The 26,115-nt window shown below is 41.8% G+C and overlaps 1 protein-coding gene across 1 annotated transcript in view; it reads right to left on the bottom strand.

The window, feature by feature from the left end:
- The window catches only part of LOC138491329 (mucin-2-like), a 129,183-nt gene that overhangs the window by 35,543 nt on the left and 67,525 nt on the right, over window positions 1-26,115 (bottom strand). Inside the window, exon 3 of the mRNA XM_069617788.1 lies at window positions 4,176-4,274. Coding sequence (XP_069473889.1) covers window positions 4,176-4,274 — 99 coding nt within the window. The remainder of the gene's footprint in view (window positions 1-4,175; window positions 4,275-26,115) is intronic.

Raw genomic sequence — 26,115 nt, 5'->3', positions numbered from 1 at the left:
GGAAGAAGGTGTAAACGACTTTGATGCAGCACTGGCAAAACTTGATAAACATTTTGAGTCAAAGATAAGCACAGTGCTAGAACGGTACCACTTTGGCATGAGATTTCAGCATGAGGGTGAAACTGTAGAAGAATACATTACAGAGCTGAGACACTTATCTCTTAACTGCAAGTTTGGAGGGGGGTTTGGGTGAGCATATAAGGGATGAATTCATGTTGCACTGCTCAAATGACAAAATCCGTGAGGAGGTGTGGTTGAAAGATGATCCCAACCTGGATGAGGTCATAAGTATTGCCAAGAGGATTGAACATACTTTGCAATGTGTCGCCAAATTGACTAGCAAAGAAACTAAAACTGCTCAGCCAACTGAAGTGCTGAGAGTGGGTGACAGAAAGACAGATGGCATTAAAGAGAAAAAGATACAGAAAACTAGACCAGTGAAGCGCAGTGATATTACCAAGGGCAAGGGCGGGGGGAGCCATTCTGGGAATAAAGTTACCCAGAAAGATGGTATGCAGGGAGGCACAAAGAGGGATGACCGCTTATGCTTCCAGTTTGGAAGTGCGCACCATCTATCGACCTCTCCCATATGCCCTGGGAGAAGAGCTAACTGTAGTATTTGCAAAAGATGGGGGCATTTTGAAAATTGTTGTAAGAATTACAGTATTATTGTTGGAAAAGGTACCTTATTTGTTGAGGAGGGTGACATGGTATCATCAGAGGAGGGTGAAAGGTCGGAAAATGAGATAGTTACTGTGAATACGGTAGTGTTCTGGAGTTGATGAGTGTGAACACCCATCTGCTTGGATTGAGGTAAATGGACATCACATGAAAATGCTGGTGGATTCTTGTTGAAAAATCACATTGATGTCAAAGGCAGTGTATGAAAATGTGGTTTGTGGCAGAATGAATGATTTGAGTCCTTCTGACAAAGACCCTGGGGGTTATAATGGAGCCAGAATAGAAGTGTTAGGATATTGTACTGCTCAATTCAAATTTAAAGGTAGGGTAACGTGTGGAAAAATGTATGTTACCAAGAAAGGTGAAACTTTACTAGGATGGAGAGAACAAAGGGGATTGTGTATCAGATTGTATCCTAATACCAAAGAACAAGTGCTAAATGTTGGAAATACTTCAGGCACAAATAAGTTAGGTGAGAATGCGAATACTCTAATAGACAAATATCCTGATGTCTTTAACAAGGGTGTAGGATGTCTCAAGGGGATGGTGCACAAAATTAAATTGTTTTCAAAGATGGGAGCACACCTGTGGCTGCCAAACTCAGACTGTTGCCAATGTCAATGCGTAATGCTGAGTGTGAGGAGTTGGAGAAGCTAAAAAAGGTTGGAATTATTGAACCAGCCAAAGCTGTAGAGTGGATTTCCCCAGTAGTAGTGGTAAAGAAGGCCAGTGGGGATTTAAGGGTGTGTGTCGACTTGAGAGAACTGAATTGATGTGTGATAGCTGACTGGCATCCTCTTCCTAATATGGGCGAGCTATTGAGTCAGATTGGAAATGCTAAATATTTTGCAAAGTTAGATATGACAAGCGCATATTACCAGATTAACTTAGAAGTCGAATCCCGTAAGCTTACAGTTTTAATCACATATGAAGGGATTTATCAGTTCCGCCGCATGCCGTTGGACTAATGTCAGCCTCCTCTGTTTTCCAAAAAGTTATGGACACGCTACTCAAGGGGGTGAGTGATGTCTGGTGTTTTCAAGATGATGTGTTAATATGTGGGAGAACTGAGGTTGGAATTAAAAAGAAGAGTGGAGGTGGTGTTGGAAATTTTCAAAGGACGTGGCATAAACCTGCGAGGGGAGAAGTGTGTTTTTTCTACCTGAGTTGGGGAGTACTTAGGTCATGAGATATCCGAAGAGGGGTTGAGGCCAAAAAGGGAATTGGTAGGTGGAATAAAGAGAATGCAATTGCTGAGAAATAAGGCAGAGCTAAGATAGTTTTTGGGAACAATAGAGTTTTATCATCACTTTGTAGAAAATTATGCCGATAGCGTGACTACATTGAGGGCATTGTTGATGAAGGGAGTAGAGTTTGAGTGGGGCAGAGAATGTGAAAGGGAATTCAATGAAATTAAATTTAAAACAGATATGCAAAACCTTTAGCTATGTATGACACCAGGAAGAGGGCTGTACTCTCTGTAGATGCCAGTGAAATGGGTATTGGAGTTGTGATGTCTCAATTGGGGGTAGATGGCACTGAGTCAGTGGTGTTGCATGCCTCCCGCATGTTAAAAGGTGGTGAGCTTAATTATTCTGTTTTGGAGAAAGAAGCTTTGGCATGTCATTGGGGCATAGACAAACTCAAAAACTTTGTGTGGGGTCAAGAATTTGTCCTAAGAACCGATCATAAGCCTTTGAAAGCAATTTTTGAATGTAAGGGTCTTGATAAAGTTTTGAGGAGGGTTGCCTGCTGGGTAATTAGGTTACAATGTCACAAATGTATTATCAACATTGTAACCCTAAAAGACAATGTGCAGGCCAATCATGCATTTAGGATAAGAAGTAGGGAATATGGTCTTTGCTACTATAGAAGTTGTGATACGCAAAGAAGAATGGATTGAAGAGTTGGAATCAGATGAAATGTGGAAACGCATCGTTAGCTTTGTCAGGGAGGATTGGCCTGAGAAGAGGCTGTTATCTGGTGAATAGAGATCTCTATGGGAGGTGAGATTGGAGTTGTCAGTGAAGGATGGTTTAGTATACCGGTGGGACAAATTGGTTGTTCCTGGTTGTTTGAGGAAAAGACTGATTAGCATTGCCCATCAAGGTCATATTGGATCGTACAAAACCAATGGGATAATAAAAGCTGATTATTGGTGGCTGGGTCTCGATCGCGAGGTTGAAAGAGCGGTTGCAGGATGTGTGGACTATATCAAATCGGGAAAGAATCTCTCTGCTGTGGTCCAGCCAGTGAGGGAAATGAAAGGACCAAAAGGAGTCTGGCAGGATCTTGCAATAGATGTTTTGGGCCCAGTGGATATGGGTAAGGGCCGAGGTAGATTTGTGTTTGCCCTAGTGGACATGTTTTCGCGATGGACAGAGTTCAATTTGATGAGGGAAGTCACGTGTCAGAGTATTGTGGGATTTCTGGAGGAAGTCTTTGAGAGGGAAGGGCTGGTCCACAGTTCACTGGGGGATTAATTCAGGAATACATGCACAAGTGTGGGATAAAACACAAGAGAACTGCACTTTATTATCCCCAAGGGAATGGCATGATTGAGAGAGTTAACCGGTGTATAATGGAAGGAATTAGAGGGGCAAGTGCATGTGGTCTTGATAGGAAGGTTGCGGTTAAAGAATGGCTGCCAATATTGAAACGGGGGTCAGTCCTTTTGAGTTAATGAGAGGTCGAAAGGGGAACACATTGCTGTCTCTGGCTTGGCTTGGTTGGGCAAGAGAAACAGATAAATTAGTGGATGAAGTGAAGAAGAGGATGGAAGAACGAAGGGGAAAATGAGTTAGAAAGATCAATGAGAAGTTACCCAAGAAGAGAACGGCTGTTGAGGTGGGTGATTTTGTTAGAATATGAAGAGCTGTTATTCCCAAGAAGGGTGATCCTTTGTATTCGGATCCAGTCAGGGTTGCTCAAGTATTTGAGGGTGCTGTGAAATTAGAAAGTGGTCAAATATGGAATTTATCAAGAGCTGCTAGGATGAGGAAATGAGGTAAAACTTTACTTCCAGGTTCAGTTGCTCCTCATCCATTGGTAACATGCATGTTATTATCATTCGTTTATTTTAAGTTTTTTTATTTGTTCTTCTGCACCAATTTTCTTTCACATGCTGCATCTTTAATGTACATATTCATTTTTTTTTCAGATAAGGGAGGGGTGTGTTATGAAGATGCCTTGTTACTATTGTCCCTATGTTACTATATGAATCTCATTTGTGTTCAGTGGTGAGGCCATGCAGTTCCAGAGTTAAAATCCCTGAAAATGTTATTGCTTGACAATCAGCAGTTGATGTTGTGCTGCAGAGCTGCTTGGGGGTCTCTGCTATGTATCTTCAGTAATAAGCATTAAACATATATTTAAGCTTACGTAGTCTGGTTAATGTCCCAACAAAGACACCTCCTGCACATCAACAAGTAGTGTGATCATGGCGGTCTGAGTTCTTTCACAGGAAACACACATACTTCTTCTAAATTCCTTACCTTTATTTGCAGCACCATCTACAAATTCACACACCGGCCCAAAGTATCCCGAGGGACAGTTGCATCTCTGCCCATTAAAGGTTCCACTGTGATGGCACACTGGTGAAAGGGAAATAGAGAGGAAATTAAATTGCTGAGACATATCAAGGTATTGCATAAATGAGGAGAAACGGAACTATAACGTCTGCTGCTACCAGCAGACGGTTCTTCAATATCCTTCACTTTCTCAAAGTGACATTTGCATAGCCAAAAAGTAAAGTTGTATGGATTTTCTATGACAACTTACTTCAGTGGACATTTCACCATATTTTACTGCATCATTTTTATGGGGGGCTTCCCTCATACAGCAATTTCTACCAATCTCTAACCACCCAACCCTCTACCCCCAATATGATGCTGTAGTAAATTCCAGTGTAATGTTTACTTACTGTTTCCGGTAAACCGGCTGTGGCTGTGTGGAGTTGGGGTCGATGCAAATTTAGTGACACTCTTATTTATTTAGATGTATATAACAATGCCCTTTTCACTCTAGACCAGCAGCTAAAGTCATTGGACTGGGACACAACTGATGATTTTGGCAATCCCTTAACTTAACAAAAGCAGTATTATCACTGCCACTCAATTCAACCTCCACCCAATTCGTTCAAGCATGTGATTAAGTTGCTAAGGCACGTTTGAACATTGTGCAACAAACTAGATGTTTATTTACTTCAGCTGCAATGATTGTAGTCAGCATAGTGTGATGATTCACTAAATGTCATCACTTCTCCCCAAGGAGGAGCCCTTTCCCGTGATACCAGGGAGGTGAAGTTGCTACCCGATAGTGCCTCTGCGGGTGGTATAATGCAGGAGGATCTCATGGGGAGGGACTCCCCCTATGGAGAAGGATGGCCATCTGGGGTATAGCCCTTGTGGGAAAGTCACACCCCCACATACTCTAACCTCTCCGTCCTCTAATAACATCTTTGTGGACATTATACCTATGTACTGTTATAAGGCAGAATACCATGAGGTTCTGGAAAGTCCTGAGATGAAGAAGAACATAAATAACCTAGGTAATCCAAGTACTGGGTAGAGTTGGCCTCTCAAAGCGATAAAGTTGAAGCCAGTGAAAGAGAAGAAGGACTTATACAACGGGCCCAGACATTACTGGCAATATTGTATAGAATTCGACAATGGATGAAACACCTTGTCTCAGGCAGTCACCGAGGACAGCAGGTGTGTTGCGCACCGAACACGGGAGATACGAACCTGTTTCGATGATTCAGAGGAAGAGAACTCTAAGGGATCTGGCAGTCCACCATACATGATGATCGGGAGGTCTGTAGTTGCAGACCGGTGCCCAGCAGCATCAAGAGAAGGAAGGAAAGCTAAGGCAACCAGGAATTCCATTGCACATCCTGAGGGAAAGCAAGACGCCAGAGAATCCAAAGGGAACACCAGCCATCCCAGGAAGCCCTGGTGACATGTTGAAGCCCTCAACAAGGTAAAGGGTGGCACGGGATACCCAGAGTGGATATAGGGCGGCTTTCTAAGAGGGTGCATGCAGTTGTCCCTAGGCCCCATTGCAACCATAACCCAAACCAATGGAGTGATACGAGTCATCTTCCTTGTGGCAGTACTTGGCAGGGAAGTGAACCAAGTGGTCCAAATCAAAGAAGGAAAGAAACCAGGGTCTGGGACCCAAACCAAGAGTGTGATATGAGTCATCTTCCTCAATGGCAGTACTTGGTGGGGAAGTGAACAAAGTGGGCCGAATAAAAGAAGAGAAACCAAGGTCTGGGACCCAAACCAAGAGAGTGATATGAGTTATCTTCCTCGTTTCAGTACATGGTAGGAATATGAAACAAGTGGTCCAGACCAAAGAAGAAGAGAAGCCTGGGCCTCGGACTCTCCTAACACTCAGAGTTGGGTGAAGCAGGCATGATGCATAATAAAGAGAAGACCAGGAGAAGGGATTTGTTATCCTTGGTTGTACGAGACTGTTCTAAAATTACCAGGATAAGGGAGTCATTATGCTGTAACTGAGACTGGGAGTAAGGTCCAACAGGCATGGGGAAGGGAGTCATTCCCCCAGGCTGTCTGAGTTTGAGACTGAATGCCAGGAGAAGGGAGGCATTCTCCTAGGCTATCAAGAAAGTATTATTTGGAATTTTGTGCGCTGTGGAAGGGAGTCCTTCCCCCATGCTATCTGAAACTGGACGTCAGGAGAAGGGAGGCATTCTCCTGGCCCACCATTGAAGCAATGTGTGGTACTTTAATCATACCCCGCGAGAAGGTAACCATTGTCCTGGAACCAGAACAGCACCACCTAATTCTTTAGTTTCTCCTTTCAGGGACAGAAGTACAGTTTTCTTGACACAGGAAGTAGGACACTTTTGCTTTGACAGACATCCTGACAATCACTTTAGTTTTTTAGTTGAGGTACGGAAAACCCTCTGAGGAATTGGGACAGATAGGTTTTCTCTTGCTTTCTGATTTAAATGAAATTATTTAGCCCCGACCATGCCACCTATGTGTCAGCCTCCTTCTGCACCCTTACAATAGTCAGTGTTGAAGGATCATGGAGGTTATTTCTGGAGAGCAATATAATGAGTTGCCTTGGGGTTAGTCATATTAAGGCAACGTTTGCTCAAAAGCTGCTTTACCAATCAAGTTGTATAAACACTATTACGCTCATTCTAAAATAAATCCTCATCTTGGCTCTGCAGTTTATGCATAGTTTCAAACTTCCTGCTCAAAGTCCTCATCACGCCACTACTCGAAAATACTACAGCTACAGCAACTACCCACTTCCTTCTGAATACAAATATCCTATAAAGGGAGGTGGCCCGCCAATTTCAGATTCAGAAAAGTGAAAAGGCCCTGCTAATAGACTCAATTCGATTTTATAACAGTTAGAGGAACAGAGAATCCACTGTTTAATATGTGTGCCTTAGTAACTGTGAGCACCAGAAGAGGCTCAAGTGCAAAGTCTGACAGGGTGTCAGCTTCATCTTTTTAATCGAATACATTTGTACAGTTTACAGTCAAGAGTTCTAGTAGGTTTGAACCTTAACATTGTTTATATATGTTCTGGGGCATTAGTCCACTGAGTAGAAGACCCCGTGGAGCTGTAAATAAATAGTAAAGGCTATCTTTTCTCCCAAAAGTAAATGTAATGAGAAAAGGTGTCCCTTTTAAAATGTACATGCTCAGTAACGTTATTCCCATGCTCAATTTTGGCAAAAAGTGGAATAGGCCCAAATATGAATGCTGGCATGTCTTGCCCTTGACAGTAGTGTTCTTAGGATGGCCAGAAAGCTGAATAAATACATCAGCTTAACAGTTTCAAGTCTGGGTTGTCGGAGTCTAACTCTATAAATGCACTGCCTCTATTACATGCACCCAGCTCACTGCTAGACAATTCTTTGCTTGTTTTCTAAACAAGCTCTTGGGACACCTATCAAGAAGAAATATGTGAAAAGATGAAAGACATTAATTATTCACCTATAACTGCACAATAAAAAACGGATGTAAACGTGTACATTCTTTATGATGAAACTAAGACAGATATGATGTCAAGATCTTTGATTTTTTACATATCCATTTACCCTTAAATGAAAATGCTGAAAGACTGAACCAACAATAGCTGTTATATACCAAATATAGTCAGGCTTTCATAGATTGGGAGAACAATCTATATTAATATTAAGGGGGCACAGACAAGTTATCATGCAGCTTGCCTGTTTCTTGAACATCATTAGTCATGTGCTGAATTAGAACCCTGCCTGGGCCATTCAAAGGATGCAATCTTGTCATCTTATATTCCTGTGCACGGGCCGGCCTGAGCAAATGTCTACTCTAAGCCTGATCACCATGTCCCAAAGTTCTTGGACATGTTGGAAACTGCTTCAAGCCTCTCCAATCTCACCTTACAAGCATGTAACTTTTGTGATATTAAGTGGTGGGATGTGGGTTTTAATAGAACGCTGGGAATTAGCTGCTTCCCTATTTCCTTTGTGGAATTTGCTAGGCTGCACAATTGTTTTGCATTGCCATCCACAGAACATAGAAAGAGAGCACGCGAGAGAGAACATTTTATTAGGTGTATGCTATCTGTGCTTTGTATTCAGCCTTGTTTGTTTCCTTTAAATGGTTCTCTATCACTTTTGCTTAGTTTTCATGTTTGCTGACTACCTATTTTATGTTATGATTTTCCATTTGGTTTAGTATCCTCCTTGGTTTGTTGTTTAGTTTGTTTAGATGTTTCAATGGAACCTACAGATCTATCAGAGGCACAGTTTATCTTCGGTGTGGTCATCCAGATTAAGAATCTATTAGACATCCCCTGCCACTTGTCAGCAGCAGTACAGTGGGTCACAAACAATCTGAGTTAGTCAGTCAGTCAGTGGGTCGACCAGCATTATTTTGTCGAGGAGCCACAAAAGCAAAGAACTAAATTAAGCAATGGCCCTCATTACGACCCAGGCGGTAAGGGGTTTACGCCGGCGTAAACTTCGCCGACCCTTACCGCCTGAGTATGAGTTCCCGTAGCGCCATGGTGATTTTTACGCCTGCTTTTTGCAGGCGGAAAAATCCATGGCGCTACGGGACCTTGTTGTGAATTACGCCACCGTAATTTACGGTGGCGTAATTAACGCCTTCCCCACTCCCATTATGCCCTATGGGGCAAAAATGGGAATGGGGAAGGGTAAATGGGGATTGGGGACTTACCGCCCCGCCAAGGTCGGAATGGGGCGGTAAGTCCGCCAACCACCATGGCGGAGTTGGCAACTTAGCGCCATGGACCATGGTGCTAATAGCACCATGGTTCTCCGCCAAGGTCGTAATGAGGGCCAATGTCTTCATTCGGAGAGCAGAGGGGCAATTGTAGCTTCTGGTACAATGGCCTAAGTAAAGTTGGTGATGTTGAAATTATAGAGTTAGGAGATTAATCCTCTCAGTAGTTACATGCAGTGGACTGTGAGTAGTCACCAGAACCTGTAGTTTAGTGAGGGGAGACAGATGTAAGGGGTCAGTAATGCAAGGCGGACAACTGCTTGATGATCTGTAAAAATCTGCCAGTTTATTCTAAAACAAAATGTACTAAAAAAAAAAAAAAAAAACTCACTAGCCTTACTCTGTTCAGGATTTCCCTGACTAACCAAAGCAAAGGGGATGCACTCCAACACAGGACATCTGGCCTTCAGACTAAGCAACAAATACATAGATAAAATATATGGCAATACAACACAACATGAACAACATTCACAGTCTCTGAATAATCATCTACTGTCTTAGGTAATTTCCCTTCCCCAGGATTCAAGGTCAGTTCTGTTAGTGTTCAACCAACGAAAGAAATGTCTCACGCCGGTTCTTTATATTTCAAAGTCAAGCAAAGGATTTTCAACCAAGGTTCCTTGAAGAAATTTCCACTTTCCACTCACACCAAATGGCACCAATGATAATCCCAGCCATAGTGCTTGTCACCTTTTCCTGAAGACTTGCTACAGTTCAAAAGAATATCCACAACTGCCAGAATTCACAATGGTATATTTGCCAGGATGACTTCTTAGTGGTGCTGGTTCCACTTCAACAACTTAACTTCTTTTTGATTCACTATGAGAACAATCACCTTCATCTCACAGTACTACAATTTAGCATCTACTGATGATCAAATGTACCACCACAGCTTCAGTACTTTGGACTACTAATACAGTCTCAGTGATCTGTACTTCTAGACAGGCTTTGACAAGACATACTTTAAGGTGCTTCAACAACTTCAAGTAGGCAGGGCACTCCTCTTCTGAATACCTCTCTTCAAAAGGGCAGCCCCTTTGTCTCGCTTGTCTATCTGCCTCAATAACAACTTAGGTTTTCCTTTATGACTCACCTCTCTCTGTCTTCCAGAGTTTTCAGCACTACATGCTGTGCCTACTTCAAGATAGTCTTTACAAGCAGCCAGTTTCCAGTTTCCCATCCCCAACTTTGCCTGCTCCTTTCTGCCAGTTACCGGCCCCAGTAATCACCTAAATGCCTTGGTGCCACTCTCTTAGCTTCTGGTAATGCTTGCACAATTGTATCCTCAGCCAATTAACTGTTATTAACTTCACCATATAATTGAACTGCTTCTTAACTTTGACAAAGGTTGGTTTCACAGTTAATATGGGGAGACTCTCGGCTTGGGCAATGTGTGTTCTCTTCTTCAATAGTTATATTCTTCAACTTCTTATAAATGAAAGGTATGCTGTATTAAGATAAAGAATCGAAGTTGGTCTTTCTTTAGGAATCACAATTAGGCACACACAACCACTTTTTCATGTTGTTTTTAAGGTTTAACGATTGGTATCAAATTGCATTCCCCTGTGAAAGTGAAGGATAGAGTTCATTCCTCCTGGGGGAATCTGAATTAGGCACACACAAACACTCTTTCATGTAGTTTTCACAAGTTAAAGGTCGTAATACTTGTATTGGCAAGGATAGGTATTCATAAATGATTTTCACAGCGTTCCCCCTCCTTAATTAGGGACACACAACCACTTCTTCAAGTAGTAACAGTCTTTATAGATTGAACAATGGATTTAAAAAACGTTAACTTCTCATGCAAGTAAAATAACTTTACGTTGTACACAATGCTACATTTCCATTGTTTCATTTAGCTTCAACAAACAACATCTACTCTCTTTAATTCATACAAGAGTGAACAGGGAACTGGATACTGTTGCCAGCATGGCTCATGCAGGGTTTTAGACACTTCACTGACACATGCTCTGTGGGTTGCACTGCTTTCCCGACTTCTGCCACAACACATACTGCTTCTGGCTCACTGGGGACCAACACGCTTCTTCCATAAATGTGTCTCCAGTCCAGCCACACATCTATGAAGCTCCTCTCCCTCTTGAGACCCATGCATGTCAACTGCTTCTTGCCTCAGTCTCCTGCAAGTCTGCAGCTCGGCAACTACAGAAATCAGGCTCACATGCGGGAAGACAGCTCTCCTGCATGCCTTCTGCTGCGCTGCCCATGCACTTCAGATTTAGGGGGAACAGGACCATCTTCATGTTCTTTCACTTCTGCTCGGTTTAGCAGCCTTGTGCCTTCTTCGTTCTGCTACTACGGCTAACGATAGCATTCCAGTCACAGTTCCAGCACCTTCCAATTGCTTTCACCTGAAGGGGCCTTTTATGCCTCCCAGGTTCCTTCAGGTGTGGGCTGCTAGGGTTAATTGCCCGACTACTATTACAGCATGCCTCTTCAGCCCTCTTCCTCATCCCAGTACTTCTGGGATTATTTCACTTGTAGTCCACTTCAGTAAAGTTAGTTATTTCAACCTCTGCAATTTGGCAAACTACCATTAAAAGTGTGGGATTATGGGGAAAGTTAAACCAGTCTTCCTGCTCTGTTTTCTGCCCCATGTGATTCTCCCACAGTACACCACCCTGAGGGTCTGGATAAGGAAGCGTCTGCCTTTACAAGGCCGCATGAGGAAGGTACCAAACCAGGTTTCTGTGAGGAATCATCACTGATTCATCACACAGAACTTGGATGATTAGAGAAGAAGAAAGTGTTGGCGTAATTGGTGAGACATCTATAAGAGAGGGGCACATCTGAGTGGCTAACCTACAAGGCATGTACATCCGCACTTTGCATGTTCAAAGGTCATTTCGGGGCTGACTAAACCCTTTTTTTGTCTGAGGTCAGTATATTATCTACTATTGCATTTGATTAAAAAAAACAACACCTGTTAATACAGTGTGTAGAAGTGGGACAAATCTGACATGAAGCACCATTTAAGAACACAAATTATTATATTTAGCCTGTACACAGAACCCACTACTATTTCATTGCTATGAGATTTTTCTGTCTCATGGGTGTGGGGGCAAGATGCATTCACCAAGACCTGCATGTGAACAATGCAATGCCTTGCAAAAGAAGGTCAAGATAAGAAGGGGTACACATGAGTATGATGAATAAGATGCAGTCATCATTGCCACAGGCTCTTGAGGAGCATGATGGTATCACACAAGTAGTCCTTGCTCATCTCTATGGCCTACCACCCATTGACAGAAAGAAGGGATGGCTGCCCTTTCCCACATGCAGGTACGGCGGAGGATATCAACAAACCAAACCATAAAATGAAGTCAGCTTTTGAGAATGGTCAACAGATATGCAAGAAATTATCACTGAAGTTAGTAATATTCAATTTTTTCTCATGAATATTTATGGTGCATAAATAGACTGACATGTATTATTCAGTGTGTTGATCAGACCAGTCCTAGCGCTAGGACCTCAGATTAACAGAAAGAGGTGATACCCCATTCTCTGTCCACCACCATAGGAAACAAATTAATAGTTCTATGAAACCCACCGCTCCATACTGCATTGCATCCTTTTCTGGGCCTGTTGATTTAAAAAATGTTGGTGAAAAGCAGTAGTTTAGTAAATATCAGGATTAACTTCATCGACCTGCAACCCACTAAGCTGGAGATTTACTTGGTTGGTTCAAATGTGAATTTGTTTGTCAAACACACAGAAAACCAAAACGATAAAAATAATGTATAAAAGATAAAGAAACACATACATTGAAAAAATATAAATGATATATGTTCAATTACTTTTACTTCAGCAAAAACCATGCAAAAGTTCCTCCATATATCAAAAATACATACACCACATATTCACAACAATTAATCTCAGAATTATAAAAACAATATTTAATGCTGATTCTAAAATACAAAAACAAAAATAGGATTCAAGAGACTAGACCATAGACCATAAAAATACAATATCTCCAAATGGATACATTGAGCTAAGCAAAGGATTCAACTCCATGGTACACAGTCATAGATTTAACAGTGTAATATTTGCTTTTTCTAATGATAAACTCACAGTCAAACAAATTGGACAGTGGTTTTGTCTACCATGCTTTTTGAATTGCAGTGCTACAATTAAACATTTCGGTAAAGCCCAAGAATCTAGCAGATCAGGAATTAATTTGAGATAAATTAAGGCAGGTCTACACTTTGTAAAACCTCTACATATATATCAGGGTGTTCTTTCAATAGCCCTATATTCTTGGCAAAGCAGGACAAAATGAAGGATTGTCTTGTTGATGCCCTAACAGAAAGGGCATGACAATATAGATGAATGTTCACGATTCCAAATGCCCATGATTCAGCCTAAATGAAGTAAATTAAACCTGAAGCAAAATTATAAATGCCTATCGGTAATTTTTGGAACCCAACTAAAATATTTCTCGGAATCATCAGTAGTTTGTATGATGCAATGATGTACTTATTATGTTTTTTTTTTTTACATAGTTTGGATGCTATCTGCTCGAAAAGTGTGTGGTGGTCCGGGGTAGTGACTAGTTTCAAAGTACCTGCATATGTATCACTCAAATGCAGGGATGGAAATATATATATATATATATGTCTTCAGAATAGAGCGTGGACACTGCTCTTTATGATTACCTTTTTTGTACAGATAAACAAAAATGGAGAAAGCCTTTCGAAATTGAGTTGGATTCCGTACTTTATAAAATATCTATCTATTTGAATTGACAAAATGCAAACACGACAATACTTTTTGCAAGATGACATAGTCACATGCTTTTCGGCAGTCGATCTTTTGAAAGGTCGATTTGTTTCTTGTGAGGACATACATATACATGAGTGCATTTCATGGCAGAATATGCTGGAAAACGTTATGGGCCTCATTATGACCCAGGCGGTCACGGAATGAACGGTGCCGGTAAGGGACCGGCACTATTCATTCCGAGCCGCCCTATTACGAGGTCCGCAGTGGGTCCCGCTAAGGAACGCCTGGTCAGACCAGGCGTCCTTAGCGGGACCCACTAGCAGACAAGGATGCTAACATTGGCCCCGTTGTTAGCATCCGCCACATTCCCATTGAGCCCAAGGGGTTCACATGGGAATGGGGATGTACCAGGTCCGGGTCCCGTGAAAGGGATTTACCAGGCCCACCAGGGTCAGAATGGCACGGTAAATCCCCTTTTTGCGGGACCCAGACTTGGTACCTGGTATGGGGGTAGCCATGCCGCTTTTATCGGCATGGCTACCTTCATACTTGTAATGAGGCCCTATGACTCGACTCTTTTAAAGGCTTATGTATAGCTGTATAGAAAAGACAAGTCTGGCTTAGACATCTTAGGGTGTCTGCAGAGGGTTACTCAGCAGCAGAATAAGGGGCTGCCTGTTTGTCCAACTAGGAACTAGTAATGCTTTTTTCCCGAGTAGGAGGCTAATACCTTGACATGAGTTTCACTGTAAAAGATCCGGTTGATTGAAAAAAATATTATTTTGGGGTTTCATCATATATGAACAGTTAGACAAATCTTTAGCTGCACAGAGAGAATATTGTGACGAAAGTGGCAGAAGTGACCAGAGGTCTGGGACCTATCATTGATGCCAATATGGATATTCTCTCTGAAGGTTCTGTGCTCCTGAGGTCAAGTTACACCTTGAACAGGAAGGGTCACATTTGAAACGCTGCAGAGTAAACATCTAGAGAGATATATAAAGAGACCTGCTTAACTTCTGTAAGCGTGCATGCTTTAACTGCTAGCCTAGCAGATGCTAGCTTCCATAAACCTGGTGGCCTCCCACTAGGGAACACATAGGACTCATATTAGAAGATCACTGTGTGCCAAGCATAGACTGAATTGACACACACCATGTGCATGTGGGTACATTCATTCTTTCTTTCTGAAACCACAAACACCTCTTTGGGGTGTCCACATAGTCAATTTGTGCAAGATGAATTGTAAATGTAGAGCTGAGCTATCACAATTTGAAAGTTTGTCTTATCTCTTTTATGGTGCATTATCCTTAGTAATGCTGTTAGTTGGAGATGACAGAAACCAGTAGACATTTTTCCGGACATTAGCATTGTTATGGGTTTTAAGGCAGTGCTGTGCGGTATATGATTTTAAAATCAATATTATAACAGAGACACTTGGGGTGGTAAACAATTACAAAATGTACCTTTTCGCTCAGGGATAACATTTTTAGTATTATTACTTAGTCATTTGGTACAAAAGGTGTCTACAGCTTTCTCTGGTGTGGTTTCCAAGTAGTTTGGTAATGAGCCTGAGTTCAACAGATGTGTTTCTACATGCAGTAGGGTTTACAGAGTATTTGTAATCAGATGCCACTGACCTGAATACTGGATGAAGGAGAAACCCTGCTAGTATTGGCAACTCTCAAAGACCCATCTGGTGGTGACTCTTTGGCAGGTCATTGTGATAATCTCTGAACCACCAAACCTCTGAACCACAAAACCCCACAGACCTCAATGGGAATGAATCTCCCCTCTTCTCCTTTCAGGGCGTCACAGAAAAGGAAGGCATTGACCTTCTCAATTCCATCAAACCTTCCAACTGCAAAGGGGACATCTGCCCCGCACATCTCATCAAAGAATTGGCATCTAATCTGGCCCCCTTTCTCACCGCATTCATCAATGCCTTTTTCACAATGGGGCATGTTCCAACCAGTCTTAGGGAAGCCTGGGTATGCCCTCTCCTAAAGAAACCCTCGATTGACCCAACCAATCAAGGGAATTACAAATCCATCCATTTCTACTAAAGATCTTGCACAGAGCAGCATATATCTAAGTACAAAAATTAATAGAAGCTAATAACCTTCTCGGTCTCCGACAGTTGGGCTTCCGCCCAGGCCATGGGACCGGAACAGCCTTGCTAGACCTCAAGAATCAAATGAAACAAAGGTTACGTAAGGACGAGCAGGCAACCAGTGTGGCAGCAAGCCGGCATAGGAAGCATACCGAGGCACCCAGTAGATATGGCGAGAAAAGTACGTAGTGCTAGGTAATGTAATGCCTGAACTAATGTTTTGTGTAGGTGAGGGAGACGCCAACCAGAACAGATGATACACATTTTGGGGTGTTAAAAACCCTAAAGCATGCTTTACTGGTTGAATTAAAAAAAAACTGTGATGCGATTGAAGGCCATCTATGCCGGGTGAAAAGAAGGAATATTAGAAATAGGAATGTGGTGAACAAAAGCAGTACAGTGAAAATGATTGTCTTTTGTTGTAGCGCTTGTCAAGAGTAAAGAAAACTAGTAGAGATCTCCACAGACAAAATAATTGGATTGAAAATATTGTAAAGGTGGCTTTGGAATCTACCTGAAAGAATGTATTGAGGTGAGTAAATTGAAGTCCAGATGGTGTTGGAAAGGATCCCGACAGGTTGGGATATGAAGTTGGGAGGCCGGTGTGTGGGCCGGGTCGATGACCCTAAAAAATGATTGACGCAGGTTGTCCATGTTTTTGTATAGGTGATATCCGTGTGAATATACATATGGTGACTGAGACACCCAATTATGGATGGTTTAGCCAAGGACTCCCTGACAGGCAACTTTGTACCCCTTGGGACGGAGGGGATGTGGAAGACATGGCTGGTCCCTGCACATCTATAATTAGAAATATCACTTTGAGCTAATGTGTGTTGTGTCCATTTTAGAAGAGTAAGAGAAGAGATAAGGAGGACATTGTTTTTTTAAAAAAAATAGAATATGATCAAACATTTTGTGACAAATGAATAGTGACTGAAATAACAGCTCCTGAAGAATGTAAACCACGGTGAGGGTTGAAGAACAGAAACAAGTTGAGCAGTAGAAAGGATTGATGACATTGTTGATCACTCAATATCTGGACTCTTATTCTATAGTGGTGATGGAAAGAGTTGAGATAGGGTGTAAGAAAGTCACTGAAGCACTTTAATGAATTTATATTTGGTATTTGAGAATCGTTGTTGTTTTTAACTATTTTTGTATTGTTTAGTTATACAAATAGATTATGTTTTGGTCTATGTCCTAAATACAATTTGTTATATTTTTATGACACAGAGGGGGAAGCTTTGCTGTTATTCCTACACCCCAGGACAATTGGTGATAGGTTGAGTATCTTCTATACTGCAAAGTACGACAAACACTAGTCCCCATCTTGGTGGTTGGAGCATTGTGTCATTTTAGCACAAACCAGCAATGTTTTGGGGGATTTATAAAAGCTTTACAAAAGATAATTTTCTGGAGAAAAGGTCTTGCATTTGACTTAATGTGCATAGCCACAATGCTCATGCAAATTTGAACTGGAGTTGAACTTCCTGTGATGACTACTGATGACGCTATGGCATGTGTGCCTTAACTGAAATGTCTTATTCTACTTTTGCATTTCAGTTGCAAGAGATATTTAAAAGTCCTTTAAAAGCCAATATAAATGTACTTGTGCCTGTCTTTCTGTCTGTCTCTCTATTTTATTTTGAAGACATGTCTATTTCAGTCTTGTTGACCTTGAAATTGTATTCTGGGTAAAGTCATACACTGTATTCATCTCTTCCTCTCACTCTCTCTCTCTATTTCTCTCACTCGCTCAGTTTACATTTTGGAATATGAATCCATAAATACTATTTATAGGGGTGAGGGACAATTGCTATTTCAATGTGCTTGTGTGATCTGCAGTTAGATTCAATGCTCTGAAAAAATCTAAAAAGTATTAAACGTAACAGTGCCATCAGAAATTGGGTAGACATACATGTTTTCTGAAAGAGAATGGGGATATGTTTTGTAATAGATTTGCCCCACTAATGTCAGAGCTCAATCCGACAAGGCAAGGTGAGAACTACATGAATACTTATTTGAGGCCGAGTTTAGAACACTCAATTTTAGAGCTGAATATCACAGTCCAGGGAAGGCAGGTTAACCACTTTCGGATGTTCTAGAATGATTTTTCTACATCATGAGGAAGGACGGCTGAGGAAACATAAGTGATGGGGCCATTGTCAGAGCATCCGAAAGTAACCACAAAGCCCTCTTTCTGACTTTTGAATTAAAGTCAGAAATTAAAATTAAAGGGGAATTAAAGGGCATAATTGTTACCTTTAGTAGGACAATGTTATGCAACATGTGTTTCATAACAGAGTTGGGCTGACTGATGGATATCAGTCAGCCCAACTCTTCATCCTATCAAGATGGATAAATTGAGTACCACACATTAGTCCTACTAGTGACATCGGTTATGGCAGTGACAGACACATTTTGCTTGCCCCCTCATGTTAGCAAGGTGGTTGGCATCAGCTTTAGCAAAATACATGAACTAAAGAAACTCTAACACCTACACAGTGCCAAATGCTTTTGGAACTTTTAGACTTGATTATGGTAAATCAGTTTACTTGGGTCTTTGAAAATATGCATTCTATAAAGAATTCACACTTAATTAGCTAGAGTCCTACACTTCCAAGGAAGGGCCATTCCTTGGTCGCATTAGTACAACTGCAATGGCTTCCAGTTTGTGAACGTATCAAATTCAAAGTCCTCTCTCTGCCTCATGCATGATTCCCTCCACCGCAAAGGTCCTGCATTCCACACAAATAAAAGTAAAACGTACATTCCTTGCCAATCCATCAGCTTTTAAATGCAAATGTACTGGACCAACATATATAATGACTAACACAACCTGGTGGCCGGTCTTTATCAGCCCTCCTCAGGAATTAAATTGCAGAGTTTCATCAGAAGGATTAAGCCTTCGTCTCTGCTGCTCATTTTATTTCTTTTACTCGAGCCGTAGCCTGTTAGAATCATGTCAATCAATGAGGTGCCTCTCTGGGGTGTAAGCAACACACACAGAGGTACTGCTGCAAGTATTGATACCAATGTGGTTATTAATTTATAACCTTGTCGCATGTAACAACATGTAATCAAACTATAATTCAATACAATTGTAATTGTGTCCATGGAAAATCATACTGACCACTAGAGTGTGCTGAGTGAAACAAAAATATTCATTTATTGACATTTTAAAGACAGAGCATTGTTGATTGTGGCTCATTGATAAACATAAACGTTCAAATACAATATAAATGACTTATGTGTAGTGGGCATAATTACAGTACAAAAGTATATAGTCATCATTTGGAACAAACACAGTGATAGAGACCCAGTGATAATGGTGTGTAAAACCAAAGGTAATCATACAGGTTACAGAGAATTGAAGGAGTGGAGAGAAATATTTTAAATATACAAAATTCCATATCATTTATTGCACAAAGTTGATTGATCAAAAGATTCTCAGAGTGTTCCCTTAATTTCGGAAACAATTTCTTTAATTTCTGCAAAGAAACCGACAGTTATGGCTGACTAGGCAATTAAGTCTAATAACACTGCATGTAGGAGCTAGAGATGAAACAACAATTATGAATCACAAATGTTGCAGTTGTATTTAGACTGTTGAAGCTAAGTTGCTTCTATTTTCTTTTTATAATACATGCCCTTCCTCGGTTTTAGAGAGAATCTGGAAGGGGGATTTGGGGTGTAAGCTGCACGAGATATAAGTAAACCTAAACTTGAACTTAGAAGCTGAAGGAATCGACAATGATCATTATTTGAACTGTGCAGTGTACAAGAACAACAGTGTCTGAAAAAAAAAGAATGCACAGGCGGCCATTCAGGGCCACTTGGACCAGCCAGCAGATTTATCTGAGCCTTGCTTATAGTTCCCTGTAACAGTGTCTTCGTCACTCCATCCATACTGATAAAAGTGGATCCTTCAGTTGGGATTGGCCGCTGCAGGCCTAATAGTATCAATCCCTAGAAAGGGGACCAAACCCATGGAGGCCTAAGGGCACTTCACCCAAATGTCTGTTCTGATAGCACATGCTCATCTGTGAGAAAAAGAGACTTTGTACAGACAGTAAAGATTTAACATACAGCTATATCTGATTTTCTTTTTTTAAACATGGAGTTTATAAAAGGTTTAGAATAAAGAAGCAAAATCATGCACAGAACGTTACAGAGAGTCTATAACAGGACAGAGGAAATTGTGTCTAAACAGGAATGCAATTACAGAAGGAATTGAAGTTATGGAAGCCTGTAGTAGCCCAGAAGTAAATATCTCAGAGTTGGGTGGTCATTAGAATTTGGTGGTAGTGGTAAAAGATCTGGTAATTAACAGTGTTGGATGCGTTACCACGCTGCCGAATGCTGAGTTTTGTTACTGAAACTCTTTTTGCCGCTATCTTTAGTGTGAAGTTTACTACAACTACTGTTGTGTTTTGGAGACCAGATGCTTTTACATGAATGCATCCTTATTAAATAAAAACAAGATAGTCTAAACAAAATAGTTTGTTTAATGCCCTATATTTTGGGATGTCTTGCAGGCACCGGTATCTTGTGCTATTCTCATCGATGAAAGCATCTGGATTAAAACATTGTGTGAACCTGTTTTAAAGGTGGGTTTTTAAATTGACGGAAGGGTGGGTCCCCCGATTAAATCTGTCAATCTCAACATGGCAAAACTCTATATTTAGCTGTGGGCAGCACAGAAAACAATTCATAAAAAGCTCTCAAAATACAGTGTTTTTTCTACATCTATCAGATTCCTGCCAGCGCCCTTGCCTTGCACATCAAAGAAATCTCATGGCTATACTAGACCACAAGTGCTTCCTTTGGTAGTGCGGCGATCGCAGCGACCAATGTCACTGCCTTTTACAATACTATGCTCCTTCTAAAAAGTGATTCAAAAAGTAACCTTATGCAGGAAGCGAATCGATCTTTAATTAATACAACCAAAATCAAAGTGCTTCCTAAGGATCCTTCATCAGGTAAATAGCTGCCAATGGATGTGAAGCAACAATGGTCTTTCTCTGTGTATCACTGCTAAAGGTCCATTCCTGGATGCAGATTCTGATCTGAGGTCATGCAAATCAAATGCGCAAGAGAATCACATGGTTTGCAAAAGTCCTCCCCATATTATAGGGCCAGAGGCTCTGTGATTTATAACTAGAAAATGCCTCTGCAATACTCTCATAAGTGCACAACAAGTGAAACATTTGCTTATTTTCAGTTGGTGTTCCAAATGTGCCTCTCTGGCAACCAACTCCCTGGCATGATGTGGACATGATGTGGACATCTCTGATCAACACATTTCCATGTATTCTGTCCGGGAACTGTTAACGTGTCTCACTCAAAATGTATTACTCTTCCATAACTAAAGCTGGTTTATCTTAAAATCTCTCACTCTTTCCAAACTGTGCTTCAAGTGTATGTTTTTCCTCTAGTTATGTTCGCTGCTACGGCCTAGATGTGCCTCCCTGGTAAATGTTTCTCCCCTTCTACTTGATGTTAATTACATGGCAGATGTTTCTATTTTACAATAGGAATTTCTGATAAGTCTTTCTTGAGTTAACTTACACATCCTGGGCCTGGCTATCGAATAAATGTCATGTATTATGTATTTGATGTCCACAATTTGTCTTTCTCACGTCTCCCAAAAACCAGGCTTACATATGTGGCAAATGCTCCATCCAGATAACCTCTGCAAAATGAAAACATATGGAAGGCAACCCAAGCTAAACAATCATTGGCAAAGCCAACAATTTGGGTTTTTGTGTGTAGGCATCGGATAGGCATTTACAAGGCCCTACCATAATCTTACTACCTGGCAATACGATGGTAACTCCTGGAAAAGCGTGTAATTACCTGGGCATAGGAGAGCAGTACCTATATAGAAGACAAAACTGTTGGCTTTGTCAATGCTTGTTTTGACCAGGACTTCAGTGCAAGCAACAGACACATATTAAGTGGCAAAAGGTACACTTGATTAGGATTTGTTTTGTTTACACCAGAAGCACATGTAGGACTTGGTGTTAGACCAGTAGCACATTTACAACTAAAATGAAACCATTAACTCTCAACAGACTGCTTAGAAATGCACAGGAAGGGCACGGCATGTTGTTATTTCTCGATAAAGCTAACTCAGAGATCTCAGGAGGATGTGTTTTGTGCGGGGAGAGGGAAGTAGTGGCTGGGAATGGTCATAGGGATTAGCACGTTTATAGGGGCGTGTAGTCCTGGCTTTCCCGTTATAAGCTAGAAGTCCCAGAATGAAAAGTTAAAACCAGGATTTGGACTATTGACTCCCGAATTAAATAAATAATGTTGGCATATGTAGTTACATTGAGGTGTAAGGATTGTTCATCTCCATTTAATTCTCTGCCCCATTTTGAAGCAGTGACAACACGGAGGAGGGGCACAGAGCAGAAAAAAAGAGTTCCACTGTGCATTCCTCATCCATCCCGTCAGGATACATTCTCCATTCCTTATAGCTGATGCTTGTCCATCCCTGGGGAGTTTGGGCTTTTTAAGAGGACTTTGGTGAAGGTCACGCAGAGTGCTTATAAATCGGGTGTCTGAAGGCAGGCCTGGTAAGATGTTTTTATTACACCAGCAGCGTGTTTACAATTCACTCTCAGAAGACTGCTTTGAAAAATGCCTGGCAGGCACTTGAGTGGAAAATCTGAAGATTTCACAGTCAGTGAAATGTACAATGATGATCTTTAGCACGAATAGTGTACGGACATTGTGTGATGAGAATGTAGTGGTCACATCTCTCCTGAGTTTTTTGTACTAACAGCGTGAGTGTCATTGACGACATATTTAGTATGAGTTTTGCTAATACATGTTATTTTCTATACTGTATTTATAATCTTCGACTACACTACCACATTATTTAGGATTTACCAACATCTATATAGTGTATCATGGCTGGATTGCACACCAATATGATGAACTATGCATGGAATACCTTGAGATGCAAGGCATTGGCAGCGAAGGTAACGTGGCACCTCTGCCCAGTCGTTTGATTAATATGTACACGTGGCATCATTGTCAGAAGTGTCATCTGATGCTCACATTACAGGAAAACATCTGTTGTCTTGAGAAAGTGCTGTGCTGTCCCTCCCTCCCTCCCTCCCTCCCTCCCTCCCTCCCTCCCTCCTTCCCTCCTTCCTTCCTTCCTTCCTTCCTTCCTTCCTTCCTTCCTTCCTTCCTTCCTTCCTTCCTTCCTTCCTTCCTTCCTTCCTTCCTTCCTTCCTTCCTTCCTTCCTTCCTTCCTTCCTTCCTTCCTCCCTCCCTCCCTCCCTTCCTCCCTCCCTTCCTTCCTTCCTTCCTTCCTTCCTTTCTTCCTTCTTTCCTCCCTCCCTCCCTTCCTTCGTTCCTTCCTTCCTTCCTTTCTTCCTTCTTTCCTCCCTCCCTCCCTCCTTCCCTCCCTCCCTTCCTTCCGCCCTCCCTCCCTCCCTTCCTTTGTTAATGACTCTTAGTTAAGATAAGTACATTTGTGGTATTAACCAGGGTGATACTGGGGCATGCAATTGACTCAGTTACCGATGAAAAGGTGACCCAAGTCACCAATGCCCATGAATTCCTTTTGTGACAGACTGTTTGAGTAGTACGCAGGGATGATTTGTGTAGTAAAATACGGTCCACATTCTGCATTGTAAAGAATATGTGTGTAGTGAAAATTGACAAAACTACTAGCTGCACAGTGAAGCAGCTCATCAAACTGGCCCACTTTGACCGAATAACTGTCCCACCGTATCCTATATGGCCTGCCCTGACCCATCGGACTGTCCGATCCAGGAATCCCTTTGTGGTTGGCAGTCATGCCTAGGCAGAGATGACTGCACCTGGCTCATAGCAGGTATCCAAGAGAATAGCATTCAGAAATGCGCTACTCGTTTAATCTATTGTCTTTTTCTCTAATCAAATAAATGAACATTTGATTTACTCGCAATTTCCAACGGGTGGCAACATCCAGCCACATACTGTATATATGCAGCTGGTGGATTCATCCGTGACCTGGGAGCAATGTGCATCGAGGGATCTCTGTGTGCCTCGTACATCCCATCCAGGGGGAGTTTCCCAGTTCTCCTGATCTGTGCGTCCGTTTTAAGAGTGTGGAGGACACCCAAACAACATGACGTCAATAACAAGACTGTTTCATAGGATTAAAATAATATTTTCTTTGCAATTTTAACAAGCAGATTTCCTAAACTATCAAATGTGACTAGTGAAGATATTGCTATTAAAATATAAAACTGTTGCACTTTGTTGGTGTTTATCACAACGAATTACTTGTATGTAGGCCTATATGTGCAAAAACAGCTTGGAGCTCATGTTATGCCAAGGTCAAAGCGAATTAAATGTGTCTCATTTTCAAAAATGTACACATAATGTGAGTTTCCAAGGGGTAATGCTAGAATTGCCTCGGATGGGGGCATATGGCGTACAAGCGCAGCATACATATCTCACACCTATGCAACACTATTAAGTCATTTCCATTTCCATCTCTGCCAAAGGAAAGCAGAGAGGCGGGGTGAAAAGAAGCTCAGAAGCTCAGAAGTGTGCGGCGGAACGCTCCAAAGTGGAGCCCCCAAAGAACCCTTGAAGCCCTACAGCATTAAGCCTGGAGTAGGGTAAAGCAAGCCTACAGCATTAAGCCTGGAGTAGGGTAAAGCAAGGCAATATCTGCTTACTGATATTCCCCAGAAAATAACAACCGCCACTGCGCCCACCTGGCTTCTGCCTCTGCTGACTACTACTGCCAGCTGCCCCCCCTGACTTCTCCTATCCCTTGCCCCCCTGACTTCTGCTGCCCCCTGCACACCTGACTACTGCTGCACCCTCTGTCTACTTCTGCTCCCTACCTTCCTTCCTTCGACATCTTCTTCCCCTGCCCGCTTCGAATGCCTAGTACATCCCTGGCAGCAACTGAGGATCTGGCAAGGCCAGCACAACACAATCTATAAGGGCATCATGTAAAGCACAAAACCTCGTGCGGTGGCCCAGATACAGAACCACCGACAGGATCTGAACAGGAGTGTACCTAGCCTGGTAGCCAGACACCATAGGGGGGGCCTTGTCACACCACCCCCTGGATTTGCTCCACCTGGACTTGCTACCATGGGTGGGGAGGTGCAGGCACTGACTGTCATTGATATCAGGGAATTGGACGAGTCTTGACTGGGCCACCACATTCATTTTATTTATTTATTTGACACTTTTTTTAAAGCGGCTGTTACAGAAATTGTTTTTTTTAGGTGTGTAATTGTTGGGTTTTTTTTTGTGTCTTAGTTGGTATTTATAACGCGCTTAAACACCCAGGGGTTTCTAAGCACGGACCCGGGGATCGAACCTGTGTTGCTTCGTGTCGTTTGGCTTCCAAGGTGCGCACGTTGCTGCTGAGCTATCCTCCTGAGACAATTGACATTGTATATAAACATTACAAACCTCATTTGTAAAGTGTGAGTGTGGTCACGACCTTCACATTCTTGGAAAAAATGGGCACACGCTCGCAAGACAACCCTCACCCCACCCTTAGTATTAATATGGACATATGACAGTAACTATATATTCATCCCTAAGAAATATCTCTGCTGCAAATATGCACGTGCCCCAGTCCACATCCCCTACTTCCCACATACACATGGGAAGATGGGTACAACGTCTTTTCATCGCGGGATGTTTTTTCACGTGGTTTTTTACCGCAAATTTGTTTCTGGAAAACCCATCTAATTTTTACTGGGGGTTAGTAAATTATTGATATGTGATGTGGGTGTTTGGGAATAAATACAAATTAAAGAAAATAGGGGGTTGGGGGGGAGAACCCGGCCAAAAATAATTGTTGAAAATTTCGATGGGTTTTTTCATAAAACAAATCGCGGTAAAAAAACCTGTGAAAAAACATCCCGCGATGAAATGACATGGAACCGGAAGATGATGCTTACATAAAGTGAAATAGGTGAATGTGCACATCTGGCCACACTCATTAACCCAAACCATGTCTGGCAGCATCAATGAACAATAATTGTTGCCACATTATATGGTAGAAATGGGTTGATCAGCAGAGCAAATGCACACCAGTGGCCCAAACCTATGTATCCGCCACCTCCCTGCCCCCAGGGACATGGAGTTATCACTGAACAGTTCCCCCTGTACATATATGAACTCGATTCACCAACCCATTCCTGTTGTTCCCCATTACTCCATCAATGAATCCTCCAGTAAACATTGTACAGTGCACATCACTGTCATGCATCCATGTCTGTTACACATGTGTATCATGCTTATATTGATGCTTGTAGC

Source organism: Ambystoma mexicanum, chromosome 10, assembly GCF_040938575.1.
Source record: "Ambystoma mexicanum isolate Mex_15411 chromosome 10, UKY_AmexF1_1, whole genome shotgun sequence".
Classification (NCBI taxonomy): Eukaryota; Metazoa; Chordata; class Amphibia; order Caudata; family Ambystomatidae; genus Ambystoma; species Ambystoma mexicanum.
This window is presented reverse-complemented; position numbering and strand designations above follow the sequence as displayed.